Source organism: Electrona antarctica, assembly GCF_951216825.1.
Source record: "Electrona antarctica genome assembly, chromosome: 6".
In the NCBI taxonomy this organism is placed as follows: Eukaryota; Metazoa; Chordata; class Actinopteri; order Myctophiformes; family Myctophidae; genus Electrona; species Electrona antarctica.
The window spans coordinates 51139887-51154169 of record NC_136811.1 but is presented as its reverse complement, the minus strand read 5'-3'; the positions used below and the strand labels follow the sequence as shown (position 1 = coordinate 51154169).

Genomic DNA, 14283 nt, shown 5'->3' with positions numbered 1-14283 from the left:
GTTTGATTTCGATGCTATTCTTGTTTCTACAGACATTCTGAGCAGCGGCTGGCCTTTAGGGGGCAGCGGTGAGCTGTGAGACGATGCCAGAGGCATGTGTTTCTAATGGTATGAGTGACCAGTGGACGCACACACGCACACCTGCACACACACACACACGCACACGCACGCAGTCTAACTCAATGTATTACGTAAGGACAGATCATTATGTCAGCAGGAAATCACAAACACACAGGGAGATTACAATACATAAATCTTTATGTAGCAAGGCTAATGATGCAGGTGTGTGATGCACACACACACACACACACACACACACACACACACACACACACACACACACACACACACACACACACACACACACACACACACACACACACACACACACACACACACACACACACACAGAGAGAGGGAGGGCTCCGTGTTAATATTAGCAGCATTCCACAGGCCCTGTTACTATACTAACTCTGTCAGCTGTGTGTGTGTGTGTGTGTGTGTGTGTGTGTGTGTGTGTGTGTGTGTGTGTGTGTGTGTGTGTGTGTGTGTGTGTGTGTGTGTGTGTGACGGAGTGAGTGAGATAGTAGTGCCTGTCGTAATGGCCACTCCTCATGTGTGTGCGTGTTCGCACGCACGCACGCACGCACGCACTCACTCACTCACTCACACACTCACACACTCACACACTCACACACTCACACACTCACACACACACACACACACACACACACACACACACACACACACAAACAAGGAACTAATGTTTAATCTTCTGGTTAGACATACAGCTCAAACACACGCATGCGCGCACTAGTGTTGTTGAATCTCTTTGGAACTAAAGGGCAAGGATTAAAAGTGATAATCATTAAGACAGAGATATACACAAACACACATTTGCGTGCATGTGTGTGTGCGTGTGTGTGTGTGTGTGTGTGGGGTGTCAGTTCAGTAGAGCATGGATTATCTGATGTGTCTTGTTCTATTCAGTCGGGCAGCACAACTAGACTAGGACAGGATTACACACACACACACACACACACACACACACACACACACACACACACACACACACACACACACACACACACACACACACACACACACACACCTGGACTACGCTGCATGCACGTATCTGCGTGCCTGTGTTATCTGTTGATCTTCGCCGCGCTCCAATTTCTTCTCCTTTTCATCCTCTTTTTACTGACGGACCTGAAAGAAGCCAGGCTCACATTCCCCCCTGTCTGTCTGCCTGCCTGTCTGTCTGCCTGTCTGTCTGTCTGCCTGCCTGTAGTAGTGCCTGCCTGTAGTAGTGACTCAGGTGAAGTCAGGTGACGTGTGAGACAGGTCAACGTTGCGTCAGACAGACAGGTAACGTTGAGTCAGAGAGGTGATGGTGCTGACTCGTGCATGACACACACCAGACATTACCAAAGGCTAAACTTTCCGCTCATTAGGTGTCAGAATAACAAGAATAACACGAGATGAAATAGTCATAATAATAAGAGTGATTCAACAATTATATAACAACTGTTTATTAACCACTAGAACCCTAAGTGTCCCCAATTCTGGTTTCATGAAATACAGTAGGACACTATTCTGCGGAAATAACAGAGTAACGTTGGCAGAAAATAGCAGATCTACAAGCCCACAACTTGTAGATCTGCCTTTTTTTTAACAAAGAAATTCAGTGTAGAGGGGTAAAAAGGAGGGGGCCAAGTACAGACCCCTGGGGGACCCCATGTCAACATAGCATACAGGGTTGAAGTGGGTTTACAATTACAGTTAAAACCACAGAGTTGTACATGTATTGCCCATTATACAGTATACAATTACATGTTATTACTTTGTTTATATATTAATGTTATTGCTTAGAAGGCGACTTAAAACAACACCAATAGCTTTTGTTTTTCTCCTTTCGGTCCTCTTTAATTTTTATTGCTATTTCCAATTACGGGCCAATCAACCACTTAAAACCGGAGTCGCCCAGGGCTCTACACTAAGACCTTCTGTTTTTCGCTCCACACACACACTAAACGACGTCTCTGGCGAGAACAGGCCGAGTCGTAAGCTCGTGGATGGGCTGGCGCAGAATGCCCCCCCTCAGAATGGAGATGCTGGGGGGGGGGGGAGGGGGGGTCCATGAGTTGAAGCTATAAATTATGCCACGTCATGTGACAGAGCCGCACGATGGAGTATTGATGCGAATATTGACCGGCAAGCCAATCAACACAGGGCTGAAAGGTTTTGTCTCGCATGAATGTGTGTGTGTGTGTGTGTGTGTGTGTGTGTGTGTGTGTGTGTGTGTGTGTGTGTGTGTGTGTGTGTGTGTGTGTGTGTGTGTGTGTGTGTGTGTGTGTGTGCGCGTGTGTGGACCAGCTTTCTATTTTAATTTCGCTGCTCCATGATAAACGGCTTTAACGCTGATCGATAAATCGTCCGGACGGAGCTGTGTGTGTGTGTGTGTGTGTGTGTGTGTGTGTGTGTGTGTGTGTATGTGTGTATGTCGCGTCAGCGGCTCTGCATCGACCCATCGTGGTCAGATGAGGTTCCATTAGACTGAACCTGACCCTGAATATAACATCATCTGTCTGTCTGTCTGTCTGTCTGTCTGTCTGTCTGTCTGTCTGTCTGTCTGTCTGTCTGTCTGTCTGTCTGTCTGTCTGTCTGTCTGTCTGTCTGTCTGTCTGTCTGTCTGTCTGTGTATACCTCATGCCTCTCATCAGTCGTCTGTCCGTCCGTCCGTCCGTCCATCTCTTTCTCACACACAGACTCATTTGGTTAATATCTCCCAGACAGACGGACGGACAGACATTCAGACAGTACAGTTACAGTAGAGTACGGTAATAGCAGCCAGCTGAGTTTCCCTCAGTCTATTTATTTCTATTGGAGAATGCAGGTTAAATATAGGCGTGAATCCGCTGTCTGTCTGTCTGTCTGTCTGTCTGTCTGTCTGTCTGTCTGTCTGTCTGTCCGTCGCTCGGCAGACCCAATTAGACAGAGCGAGAGGGGCGAGCGACACTCTGCACTGACCAGCCTGCCCTGAACCAGACACTGACTGAAGACAACATGCTTCAGGAACACAGGCAGCCCTGAGGCCACCACACAAACAATACATCACATGTGCGTGTGCGGTGTGCGTGGTGTGCGTGCGTCTGTGTGCGTGTGTGTGACAAAAACAATTTCTCAACTTCTACAAAGCTCTCTCTCTCTCTCTCTGTGTCTCTGTCTCTCTCTCGGTCTCTCTCTGTCTCTCTCTTTCTCACTCTCTCTCTCGCTGTGTCTCGGTCTCTGTCTCTGTCTCTCTCTGTCTCTGTCTCGGTCTCTGTCTATCTCTCTCTCACTCTCTCTCTCTCTGTCTCTGTCTGGGTCTCTGTCTCTCCTCCATTCAAAGTCACGGGAAAGATAACATTGACACTAAAGTGTGAAATATAAACAAACAGTCAAAACTAGTGTGTAAACAAGCTGTGTTGTTTCGCAATCAAATGTAGGCCCTACAAATATATCGAAAACATAAATACCAGCTTGAAGACATAGACCTACACACCACAATGTGGTGATTTTACTGTAAAACCAACAAGGATAACACACACCCCCCCCCCCCCCCCCCCTCTCTCTCTCTATCCACATTGTCAGACAGAGTAACAAATAGCCTATAGTTTGTCTGGTGAGGATAAACTTTGAAAGTTTACGTCCCTGATGATCTATCACTGCCACGGAGCACACACACACACACACACACACACACACACACACACACACACACACACACACACACACACACACACAGAGAGAAAGATAACCCGAGATACTCTGATTCTGTGTCCTTTGCAGGATAAGGTAATTACTCACACACTCACATTCTCTCTCTCTCTCTCTCTCTCTCTCTCTCTCTCTCTCTCTCACACACGCACGCACACGCACACACGCGCGCGCACACACACGTCCCTGTGCCTAGTAGCAGCCACGGAACACGCGCGTGAAGCCCATGCACATTTTGTGATTGCATGTTGCACGGGGTAGGGGCGTAGGGCTATTCCTGCACACACAGGCACGCACACACACACACACACACACACACACACACACACACACACACACACACACACACACACACACACACACTCTTATAAAATGACAAATGAAATAAAAAATAAATACAAAATAAACACTTACTTTGGGTTGGTGCTGTTCCAGTATACGCTGTGTCTCTCTGCAGAGCAGCAGGCTGTCACGGACACACACAGCAGCAGCCACAGCAAATCCATTCTAGCAAACGTCAAAAAACCCCTTTAACAAAAAATCAAACCCTTTCTTTTATCGCAGAAGAATAAACTATATATGTCCTTTTAATGTTCAAAGTCCAGCCAATAATAAATGTGTAATTTGTGACAGACTATATAGTGTCCTTATTGGTCTCACTCCAGAAAATAAAACGGTTGTTTATTAGTGGACAAAAAACACGCGAGTTTGTGTTGCTCAGATGTAGTATTCTATTCGCAGGTAGTTTCTCCCACAGTGTCAAAAAAGAGAATGAGAGGAAAGGAGCGCAAAGCACAGTTTTGTTAAAACGGTGACTCCGCCCCCGTTGACGTGAACAACCAATAGCTGACGGGTGATTTGCATGCGCCTCCCACTCCTTAGCATGCAGCGCGCCCTGCCTCCTCCCCCATGCCTCCCACATAAAATAAACAGACGCAGTTTTGATTTTCTGATATGAATTAATCACAATCACATCCAGACATGGCGTAATAAATTAATGAGTAACTGTGGTGTGGCCTCAATAAATGTTGTTTTTATGAAACAACCGAGACCAGAGGGAAGGGAAGGGAACCCTGTAAAGTAATGGAAAGAGTCCGAAAGACACTGGAAGTGGAAAAACAACAGTGTTGAAATAAATAGGCCAGTGCAGTGGTTCCCAAACCTTTTCATGTCAAGGACCCCCAAATTGATAGTAATTTGCCGGCGGACCCCCATTTGAAAGGATATGCCAGGGACGCCATTAGGGCTCTAGCAGTGATTCTCATTTCAAGGACCCCCCAGTTTGACGTGCATTAGTCTAAGGACCCCCAATTTAATGGCATTTCTATCTCTGAGACCACAATTCTCAGAGTTACAGTCCCATAATGTTCCATTTGGTTCCAAACTATCAATTTGCTGGGGACCCCCTGGAACTCCCTCAAGGACCCCTGGGGGTCCCCGGACGCCACTTTGGGAACCACTGGGCTATCAAACATTTTGACCAAAAAGCAAATGTAGGCCTACTGGTATATGCATGAAATAAATGTAAAGTTGTATCTAAATAAAAGTACTGACAACGCATTAACGCATCAAAATACATCAATCTTATAAGGGACCATTAGGCCTACTACTGCAGAATGGTCCATTTCACAGTCATATTTGTTTTGGGTTGTAATCAATTAGTAATATATTAATGCACTGGGTTACAATGGGTCATCACTTTATTATTGCAAGTGAAGTGGGGATAATTTTAATGACTTGATGTGTATCTTGCAGGGTAGATTATTAACCTATAATAATAATGCATCAACAGTTCTCACTTAGCATGTTTTGTAGTACTAATAATCAGAATCTGCTACACTTTAATAACTGTAGGCCTACCTCGATCTGCACTTTCTGCAAACTGCTGATATTATTCAATCAATCAATCGTGGTTTTTGTGTCCTGACTCCTGAGGCACTACACTGTTCTCTCTGCATTCTATAGGCCTATTATATTATATAGGCCTAACATATTATATATGTTTTGGCATAACTTGCTTATTGTTGCTTAAATCGCTCTGGATTAAGAGCATCTGTTAAAAGCCGGGATTGTAAATTGTTTTGCATTAAAGTGTAGAAGCATAAAGTACTGAGTATAGTATAGTATAGTAAAAAGTATAGTTATTATTAGCTTCCAGCAGTGGTGAGTAACTATAAGTACATGTACTTAAGTATAATTTTTAGGTATATGTACTTCCAAGTTCCAATACTTTTACTTCTACTCCACTACATCTCAGATCCACTATTTGAAAACTTTAATTTCTTTATAGATTTTGATTATTATTACAACACATTTAACCACTTCAGCCCTTGCTGCCCTTCCGTCCATTTGAATTAGCCGATCTGCTATATCGTCAAAAGATTTGTATACATTTTGAAACCCTGAAATGAGACATTCTGCATAATGAGTATACCTTTTACTTTTGAGCATATAACCCTCTGCCCTCTGGGCCCTTCGGAACCCCGGCCCGTCGTAATTATGGGGATGGGTGGACCCCTACCCTCTGTTGCAGTAAGCCTACTTTTACTTAAGTATACAACATGTGAGTACTTCACAGCCCATATACTATATACATCCCAACAGAAAAGTCCTGTCTGCATGATTGCATTAAACAACGTTAAACATCATAAACTCACTTTGCCACTCACTTTATGCATGAGCATATATACCCTCCCTTGTAGCATTGATACTTTTACTTTAACCCATTTTGACCTGAGATCAGATTCTAAAAATGTCTTCTACATCCTGACAGTTGTCTGAAAAAGCTATGTTTCTATGTCAGTCGTTCTTCGATTTTTCAAAAAGATGAGCTATGAGCTTGTAGATCTGCTATTTTTCAATAGCTAAAGCATAACATAATGCTAACACCAAAAGGGGTTCCCACCCAAAAATGGGTTGAGTAGCCTATATACAACATATGAGTACTTGTTTCCACCACTGCTTTCTGGCAGCGCTGTAACATAACACCCAGAGGTACAGTACTGATGACAGTACAGTACAGTACATCATGGCATTACTGTCAGAACCATGAGTCATGTCAGCACGGCTGCTTAATATATACTGTAACTGTACTTACACCACGGATTATTACCACACATCTCTGTTTGCTTTAAGCTCCAGGAGGGAAATGCCCTGTAGGTTTGAAAAATCGACTGGAAAAGTTTGGACATTTTTGTTTACAGAGAGTGAATTATAATAGTCTCATATTTACACACGATTGTTATGGAAAACCACAGGATATTAAACACTTTACTTAGTCAATCTGGCTCCGCACACACTTTTTTCCCCTCTTTGCCGAAAATAGCCGATCTATAGCACACAACTCGTTGCGTTGCAACGCGTTGTGAGCTTGTAGATCGTCTATTTTCGGTGAATGTTCCCCACCAGAATATAGGGATGCTATACTATAGGCCAGGGTTCAAGTGGATATGGGAATGTTGTTTGTGGGGTTTCTGCCTCGTGTTGTGTTGAATTGTATTGTGCAATGTTGTGTTGTTGTGTTTTTGCATGCAGGCACAACATCTATTCAGAGGCCTAATACTTTTGGGGTCCTTGATATGAAACTAGTGGGCTATCTGACTCAGATGAACAAAAAAATGTGTGTCTGAGCACGGAGAGACATTAAGATATGATCTGGTAATCTCATCCCATCATCCATCATCTCTCTCTCTCTCTCTCTCTCTCTCTCTCTCTCTCTCTGTCTCTCTCTCTCTCTCTCTCTCTCTCTCTCTCTCTCTCTCTCACACACACACACACAAACACATACACACACGTACAGTTCTTGTCTCCTGCAGACAGGTAGCGGCAGATGGAGCTGATATGGTTGTTTTGTGCGTGCGACTGTGTGCGTGCGTGCGTGCGTGCGTGCGTGCGTGCGTGCGTGCGTGCGTGCGTGCGTGCGTGTGTGAGAGACATCAGAACCACGGGGAGTGGATCAGGGACTCGAGTCGTTACCCCAGCAGAAGTGAGCCTTCCTGGGGTTGGGATTGAGGGATTGAGCCCTGCCTGCCTGGGCTGCCAGCTCCAGACCTCCATACACAGCTACAGGGCAACAGAAGGACCGTGTGTCTGTGCGTGTGTGTGCGTGCACGTGTGTGTGTGCCTGTGCGTGTGCGTGTAGCAGCAGTATGTGTACAGACACGCTCCGAGAGTGTCTGACTCCACGGTGTCCCCAGGCTTGGCCGGGCAAGCACACACACGCCTCGGCACACACACTCTCGCGTATACAGACACCCACCCACCCACCCACGCATGCATGCATACACACACAGGAGCTATAAGTCATAGCTCAGGGTGCTTAAATGTCTCATTGCCAAAACAAGAGAGTCAGGGAGACAGAGAGAGAGAGAGAGAGAGAGAGAGAGAGAGAGAGAGAGAGAGAGAAGGGAGAAAAGGAGGAGGCCTAGTACAGACCTCTGAGTGACACCCGTCAACACAGTATATAGGGCAGGGGTCTTCAACGTTATGCATGTCAAGGACCCAGAGAGATATGTAACTCTGAGTGAGGACCCCCTGTTGAAGACCCCTGATATAGGGTTTTAAGTGGTTGATCAGAAGTGAGGCAGATTTCTTCCTGCAGGTCTGACTGATACTGAGCTTAAAATGTGACTTTAGTTCATATAGAATAAGACATGACAGAGGGAGACAGTGTTGGAGAGACAGACAGTAGGACAGCTGAGAGGGAGACAGTGTTGGAGAGACAGACACAGTAGGACAGCAGAGAGGGAGACAGTGTTGGAGAGACAGACACAGTAGGACAGCTGAGAGGGAGACAGTGTAGGAGAGACAGACAGTAGGACAGCTGAGAGGGAGACAGTGTAGGAGAGACAGACAGTAGGACAGCTGAGAGGGAGACAGTGTTGGAGAGACAGACAGTAGGACAGCTGAGAGGGAGACAGTGTTGGAGAGACAGACAGTAGGACAGCTGAGAGGGAGACAGTGTTGGAGAGACAGACAGTAGGACAGCTGAGAGGGAGACAGTGTTGGAGAGACAGACAGTAGGACAGCTGAGAGGGAGACAGTGTTGGAGAGACAGACAGTAGGACAGCTGAGAGGGAGACAGTGTTGGAGAGACAGACAGTAGGACAGCTGAGAGGGAGACAGTGTGTAGACAAATGGAAAGTTGAGAGAACAACAACAGTTGAGAGCCCTACCCACAAATGCCCGTACAGTAATTACAAAAACACAAACCAACAAACAAACAAAAAAGGCTGATATTGGGTTTTACGACACAGCCAAATGAGATATATACGTGATACATTTCTAAAAATACACTAATTGTAAATGTCGTTGCTGTCCGGAAGAAACCACCTAACTCAATTTTTGAGGTTGCATAAATCAATGCTATTGAACACCCTTTACATCTGTGTGTGTTGGTTAAAACAATCTCCTAACTCCATTGGATCCTCAAACTAAACCCAGACGTTTTTATTTCCACAGAGAAAAAAAAGAAGTCTGGGACCGAGTCCACTTCAATTCGGTATAGAGTAGCGCAAACGTCGATCACTCTCTGCTGATTTCTGATCATCTGCACCTTTGTTAAATTGACGCACATGCACGCCACCCGTACACGCACGCACTCCTCTCTCTCTCTCTGTCGCTCTAATTAATTAGTCTCATGTCGCGCAGCTGCGTCTAGATTCTCCCAACGGATCCTGCCGGGAGCTACGCCATAGAAAGCATAGGTGGACCAGGCTACAAACCAGCTAACTCCACCAGTTTTAGACACAAATAAGTCGGTGTGTCCAAAAAGCGTATAGTTAGTGCACTTTGGCTTTGTAAGGCAGAATGTATTCTAAACATTAATGGGTATAAACTAACAGGAAGGACTGTCCTCTCATTAGTTGCCAGTGGACTTCCGCCGGCAGAGCTGGGGATCTCCCTGCAACACGTCGGTGAAACACATACGTGTGTAACCCAGGAACAGTCATCCCCTCCCCACACACTTCTTCACCTCTCTATCACACACACACACACACACACACACACACACACACACACACACACACACACACACACACACACACACACACACACACACACACACACACACACACACACACACACACACACACACACACACTCTCTGATTAGTTCAGATACTTCACACACACACACACACACACACATGCAGGGAAGCCCGGAAACCATAGAGGTGCGATAAGAATGTCGTTCGCTGGAGACGTGCTGAAATCAGACCAGGTGGATTCTGGGAAATGAGCCGACAGGTTGAAAGGTTTCAGCGGAAGCAAAGGGGCTGCTATACCCACCAGGAAGACCCTCTTTGGTTGGTGTTTGGCCCGGGTGGGCCGCGTGGGCCTCATTGCATCCCTAACCTTAACCTAACAGAATCTATAGCCAAAGCCTAACTTCAAAACCACACCCATTTGAGGCGAAACACCTGGAAGAGAGGTTCTTGCCTATACCCACCAGTACTGCTTCATTACATTTCCCCATCTTAAATCTCATGGGATGTTTGAGGGGTGCTAGCCCCTCCTATATTCAGCTATAGTGTAGAACTTTCGTCCTACACAAAGATTACATTCACATTGACAATGCATGGAGAATTTACGATGATAAGAGCGCCCCTCACTTCACACGGGTGTGATTTCTTCATTAAAACCTTGAAAGATTTGTTTTCATTATGATACCAATAAATATAGAATACATGCACATCATGACATCATCATCATACCCGTAAGTTATTCGGGAACACCTACTGAGTGGCAGAAACACCTACTTTCTGGCCTTGACAGCCCATATACTGCATGTACATCCAAACAGAAAAGTCCTATCTGCATTCAATGACATTAAAGGACGTTAAACTCACATTGCCACCCACTTTATTGGCACTCGATTTCCCACTCACTTTATGCATGCGCATATCCTCTTAACATAATACTGTTTCCTATTGATCCCAGCTGGGACACAATCGATTGACTGATCATTAAAGTAAACAAAAACCAGCCCACCCATTTGACACACCAGCCGATATAGGCCCCTGATCCAGAAAAGGTCGGGAACAGGTTCTATTCCATTGCATGATGCAGTCGCTTCATGCCATCGCGACGTGCTGTTAGCTTGTAAATCAGTTCTCGCTAGCTAGTGACACTGACGTGTGGCAGCGGATAAAGTCTGGCGTGTCATCGTTCCCGTGGGTATAATAATAAACAGTGGTGGAAAGTAACTAAGTACATTACATTTACTTAATTGCTGTAGTACAATGTTGAGGTACATGTACTTTACTTGAGTATTATCAATTTACAATACTTTTACTTCAACTCCACTGCAATATTATACTTTTACTCCACTACATTTATTTGACAACTTTAGTTATACTTTGTAGATTTGTATTATTACAAAACATACATTAACCACTTCAGCCCTATATACATTTCGGCCATTTGAAAATAGCCGATCTACAAGCTTGGTGTTGTATAGGCTAGATCTGCTATTTTCAAAACATTTGAAAACTTGTGAAATGGGCCATTAGCTGCACAATGGTACTTTTGGTACTTTAAGCACATTTTGATGCCATTAGTTTTGTATACTTTTGAGACTTTATTATGACTTAAGTGAAAAATGCGAGTCCTTTTCCACCACTGATAATTAAGGCTGTGTTTTGCCAACATTTATATTTAGTATTGTTGATCTTGCATCCACTGCATTCACTCCCTCCTTTTGTATCACGACGCTAACATTCCAAAAAAACATGTATATCATTAAAGGACTGAAGGCTGATTATAGGTTTGGGTATCTCTGCTGTGGGGAAGAAACCACCTATCTCCAAAATAACACTTTTTCAGGAAATAAAGAAAACCATACATTTAGAAAACAAAGCAATACTGCCTCATCAAAGTTGGTGTTGTGACTTTATATATTGTCAATTACTTGCATGAGAGGGGGAGAGGGGGTGGAGTTAGCTGCCTTAGCAGACCGTTTGAGGGTCCAATGGAGTTAAGAGGTTTTGTCCAAAGCGTGTTTTATTACTTTCCATTGGTTCAATTTATATTTTAGAAACAACGGACAGACGTAAAGGGTGTCCAATAGCAGTGATTTATGCCCAAAAACAAATTCAAAAATTGTGCCTTGGTGTGTCGTTGAGTCAGAATGCAGCCTAGATACACAGTGAGGAGTGAATACTGCAGCCTACACAGTGAGGAGTGAATACTGCAGCCTACACAGTGAGGAGTGAATACTGCAGCCTACACAGTGAGGAGTGAATACTGCAGCCTACACAGTGAGGAGGGAATACTGCAGCCTACACAGTGAGGAGGGAATACTGCAGCCTACACAGTGAGGAGTGAATACTGCAGCCTACACAGTGAGGAGGGAATACTGCAGCCTACACAGTGAGGAGTGAATACTGCAGCCTACACAATGAGGAGTGAATACTGCAGCCTCCACAGTGAGGAGTGAATACTGCAGCCTACACAGTGAGGAGTGAATACTGCAGCCTACACAGTGAGGAGTGAATACTGCAGCCTACACAGTGAGGAGTGAATACTGCAGCCTACACAGTGAGGAGTGAATACTGCAGCCTACACAGTGAGGAGGGAATACTGCAGCCTACACAGTGAGGAGGGAATACTGCAGCCTACACAGTGAGGAGGGAATACTGCAGCCTACACAGTGAGGAGGGAATACTGCAGCTACACAGTGAGGAGGGAATACTGCAGCCTACACAGTGAGGAGTGAATACTGCAGCCTACACAGTGAGGAGTGAATACTGCAGCCTACACAGTGAAGAGTGAATACTGCAGCCTACACAGTGAGGAGTGAATAGTGCAGCCTACACAGTGAGGAGTGAATACTGCAGCCTACACAGTGAGGAGGGAATACTGCAGCCTACACAGTGAGGAGGGAATACTGCAGCCTACACAGTGAGGAGGGAATACTGCAGCCTACACAGTGAGGAGGGAATACTGCAGCCTACACAGTGAGGAGTGAATACTGCAGCCTACACAGCGAGGAGTGAATACTGCAGCCTACACAGTGAGGAGTGAATACTGCAGCCTACACAGTGAGGAGGGAATACTGCAGCCTACACAGTGAGGAGTGAATACTGCAGCCTACACAGTGAGGAGTGAATACTGCAGCCTACACAGTGAGGAGTGAATACTGCAGCCTACACAGCGAGGAGGGAATACTGCAGCCTACACAGTGAGGAGTGAATACTGCAGCCTACACAGTGAAGAGTGAATACTGCAGCCTACACAGTGAGGAGTGAATAGTGCAGCCTACACAGTGAGGAGTGAATACTGCAGCCTACACAGTGAGGAGTGAATACTGCAGCCTACACAGTGAGGAGGGAATACTGCAGCCTACACAGTGAGGAGTGAATACTGCAGCCTACACAGTGAGGAGTGAATACTGCAGCCTACACAGTGAGGAGTGAATACTGCAGCCTACACAGTGAGGAGGGAATACTGCAGCCTACACAGTGAGGAGTGAATACTGCAGCCTACACAGTGAGGAGTGAATACTGCAGCCTACACAGTGAGGAGTGAATACTGCAGCCTACACAGTGAGGAGGGAATACTGCAGCCTACACAGTGAGGAGGGAATACTGCAGCCTACACAGTGAGGAGTGAATACTGCAGCCTACACAGTGAGGAGTGAATACTGCATGTGGCTTTACTTCCAGTCATTGGTATTATCAAGGTATTTGGGCAAACAAAAGACACAGGGTGGAAAAACAATAAACAGTATAATCTCTGTGTGATTACTGTAAGATAAAACCTCCACAATACAGGAACACACACTATACTTCAGAAGGGTATAGCGCACTTAACATTCAAAGTCGCACAACCAACTCCAAACACGAGGCTGATCTCCATAAACAAACATTTAAAATGCAAGTTATATTCAAAGAAAAGGGCTATAAGTTTAGGTTTATACTGAAATCAAATCAGGTACTGTGATATCTTTGTATCTCTTGCGGCAGCCAGCAGCTACGAACATTAGATTTAATTTGTTGCTTCACGTCGCTGGCTTCGATTGAAAATGAAGGTAGACGATTGTATCTTTGGGTCTGTTCGTGTGAACGCACTCTAATTATCAAAGGAAAAGTCTTCAGCCTTCATATTTTTTGGCCTTCCCAACATATACAGTATACTGTAGGATACCAACCTGCATTATGATGCTAATGTTTCAAAATAACACATACTGTCTGACAAGTAACCGCTGCTACGTATATTACAAGGATAGGATGATTTAAAAAAGGTTTTGTCTGTAGGATCGCAGGGCAGCAGCCTGCAGGCTATCAGAAATGACTTTGGACAGGTGGAAAACATTTGTAACTTGTAGAGTGCTGGATTAGTTCACCTGGGTTACATCCTCTGATAATTGTACTTGAATGTTGACATGAAATAATAATCCTGTCTAGTGTTTGATTAGCGCGAACGTGACAAATAGGCTACAGCTGAGCTTTGTTACGCTGCTGCTCGCAGATCATGAACACACGTTGAAACTGTAGGCTAAACGGTAAAGGTGGATGTT

General features: G+C 45.1%; 1 protein-coding gene across 1 annotated transcript in view; it reads right to left on the bottom strand.

Annotated features, from left to right (window-relative positions):
* The window catches only part of LOC306924613 (ephrin-A1-like), a 15018-nt gene extending 10507 nt beyond the window's left edge, over positions 1 to 4511 (bottom strand). Inside the window, exon 1 of the mRNA XM_079503186.1 lies at positions 4177 to 4511. Within this exon, the coding sequence (XP_079359312.1) occupies positions 4177 to 4268 (92 nt within the window). The 5' untranslated portion in view covers positions 4269 to 4511. The remainder of the gene's footprint in view (positions 1 to 4176) is intronic.
* Between the last annotated feature and the right edge of the window lie 9772 nt (positions 4512 to 14283).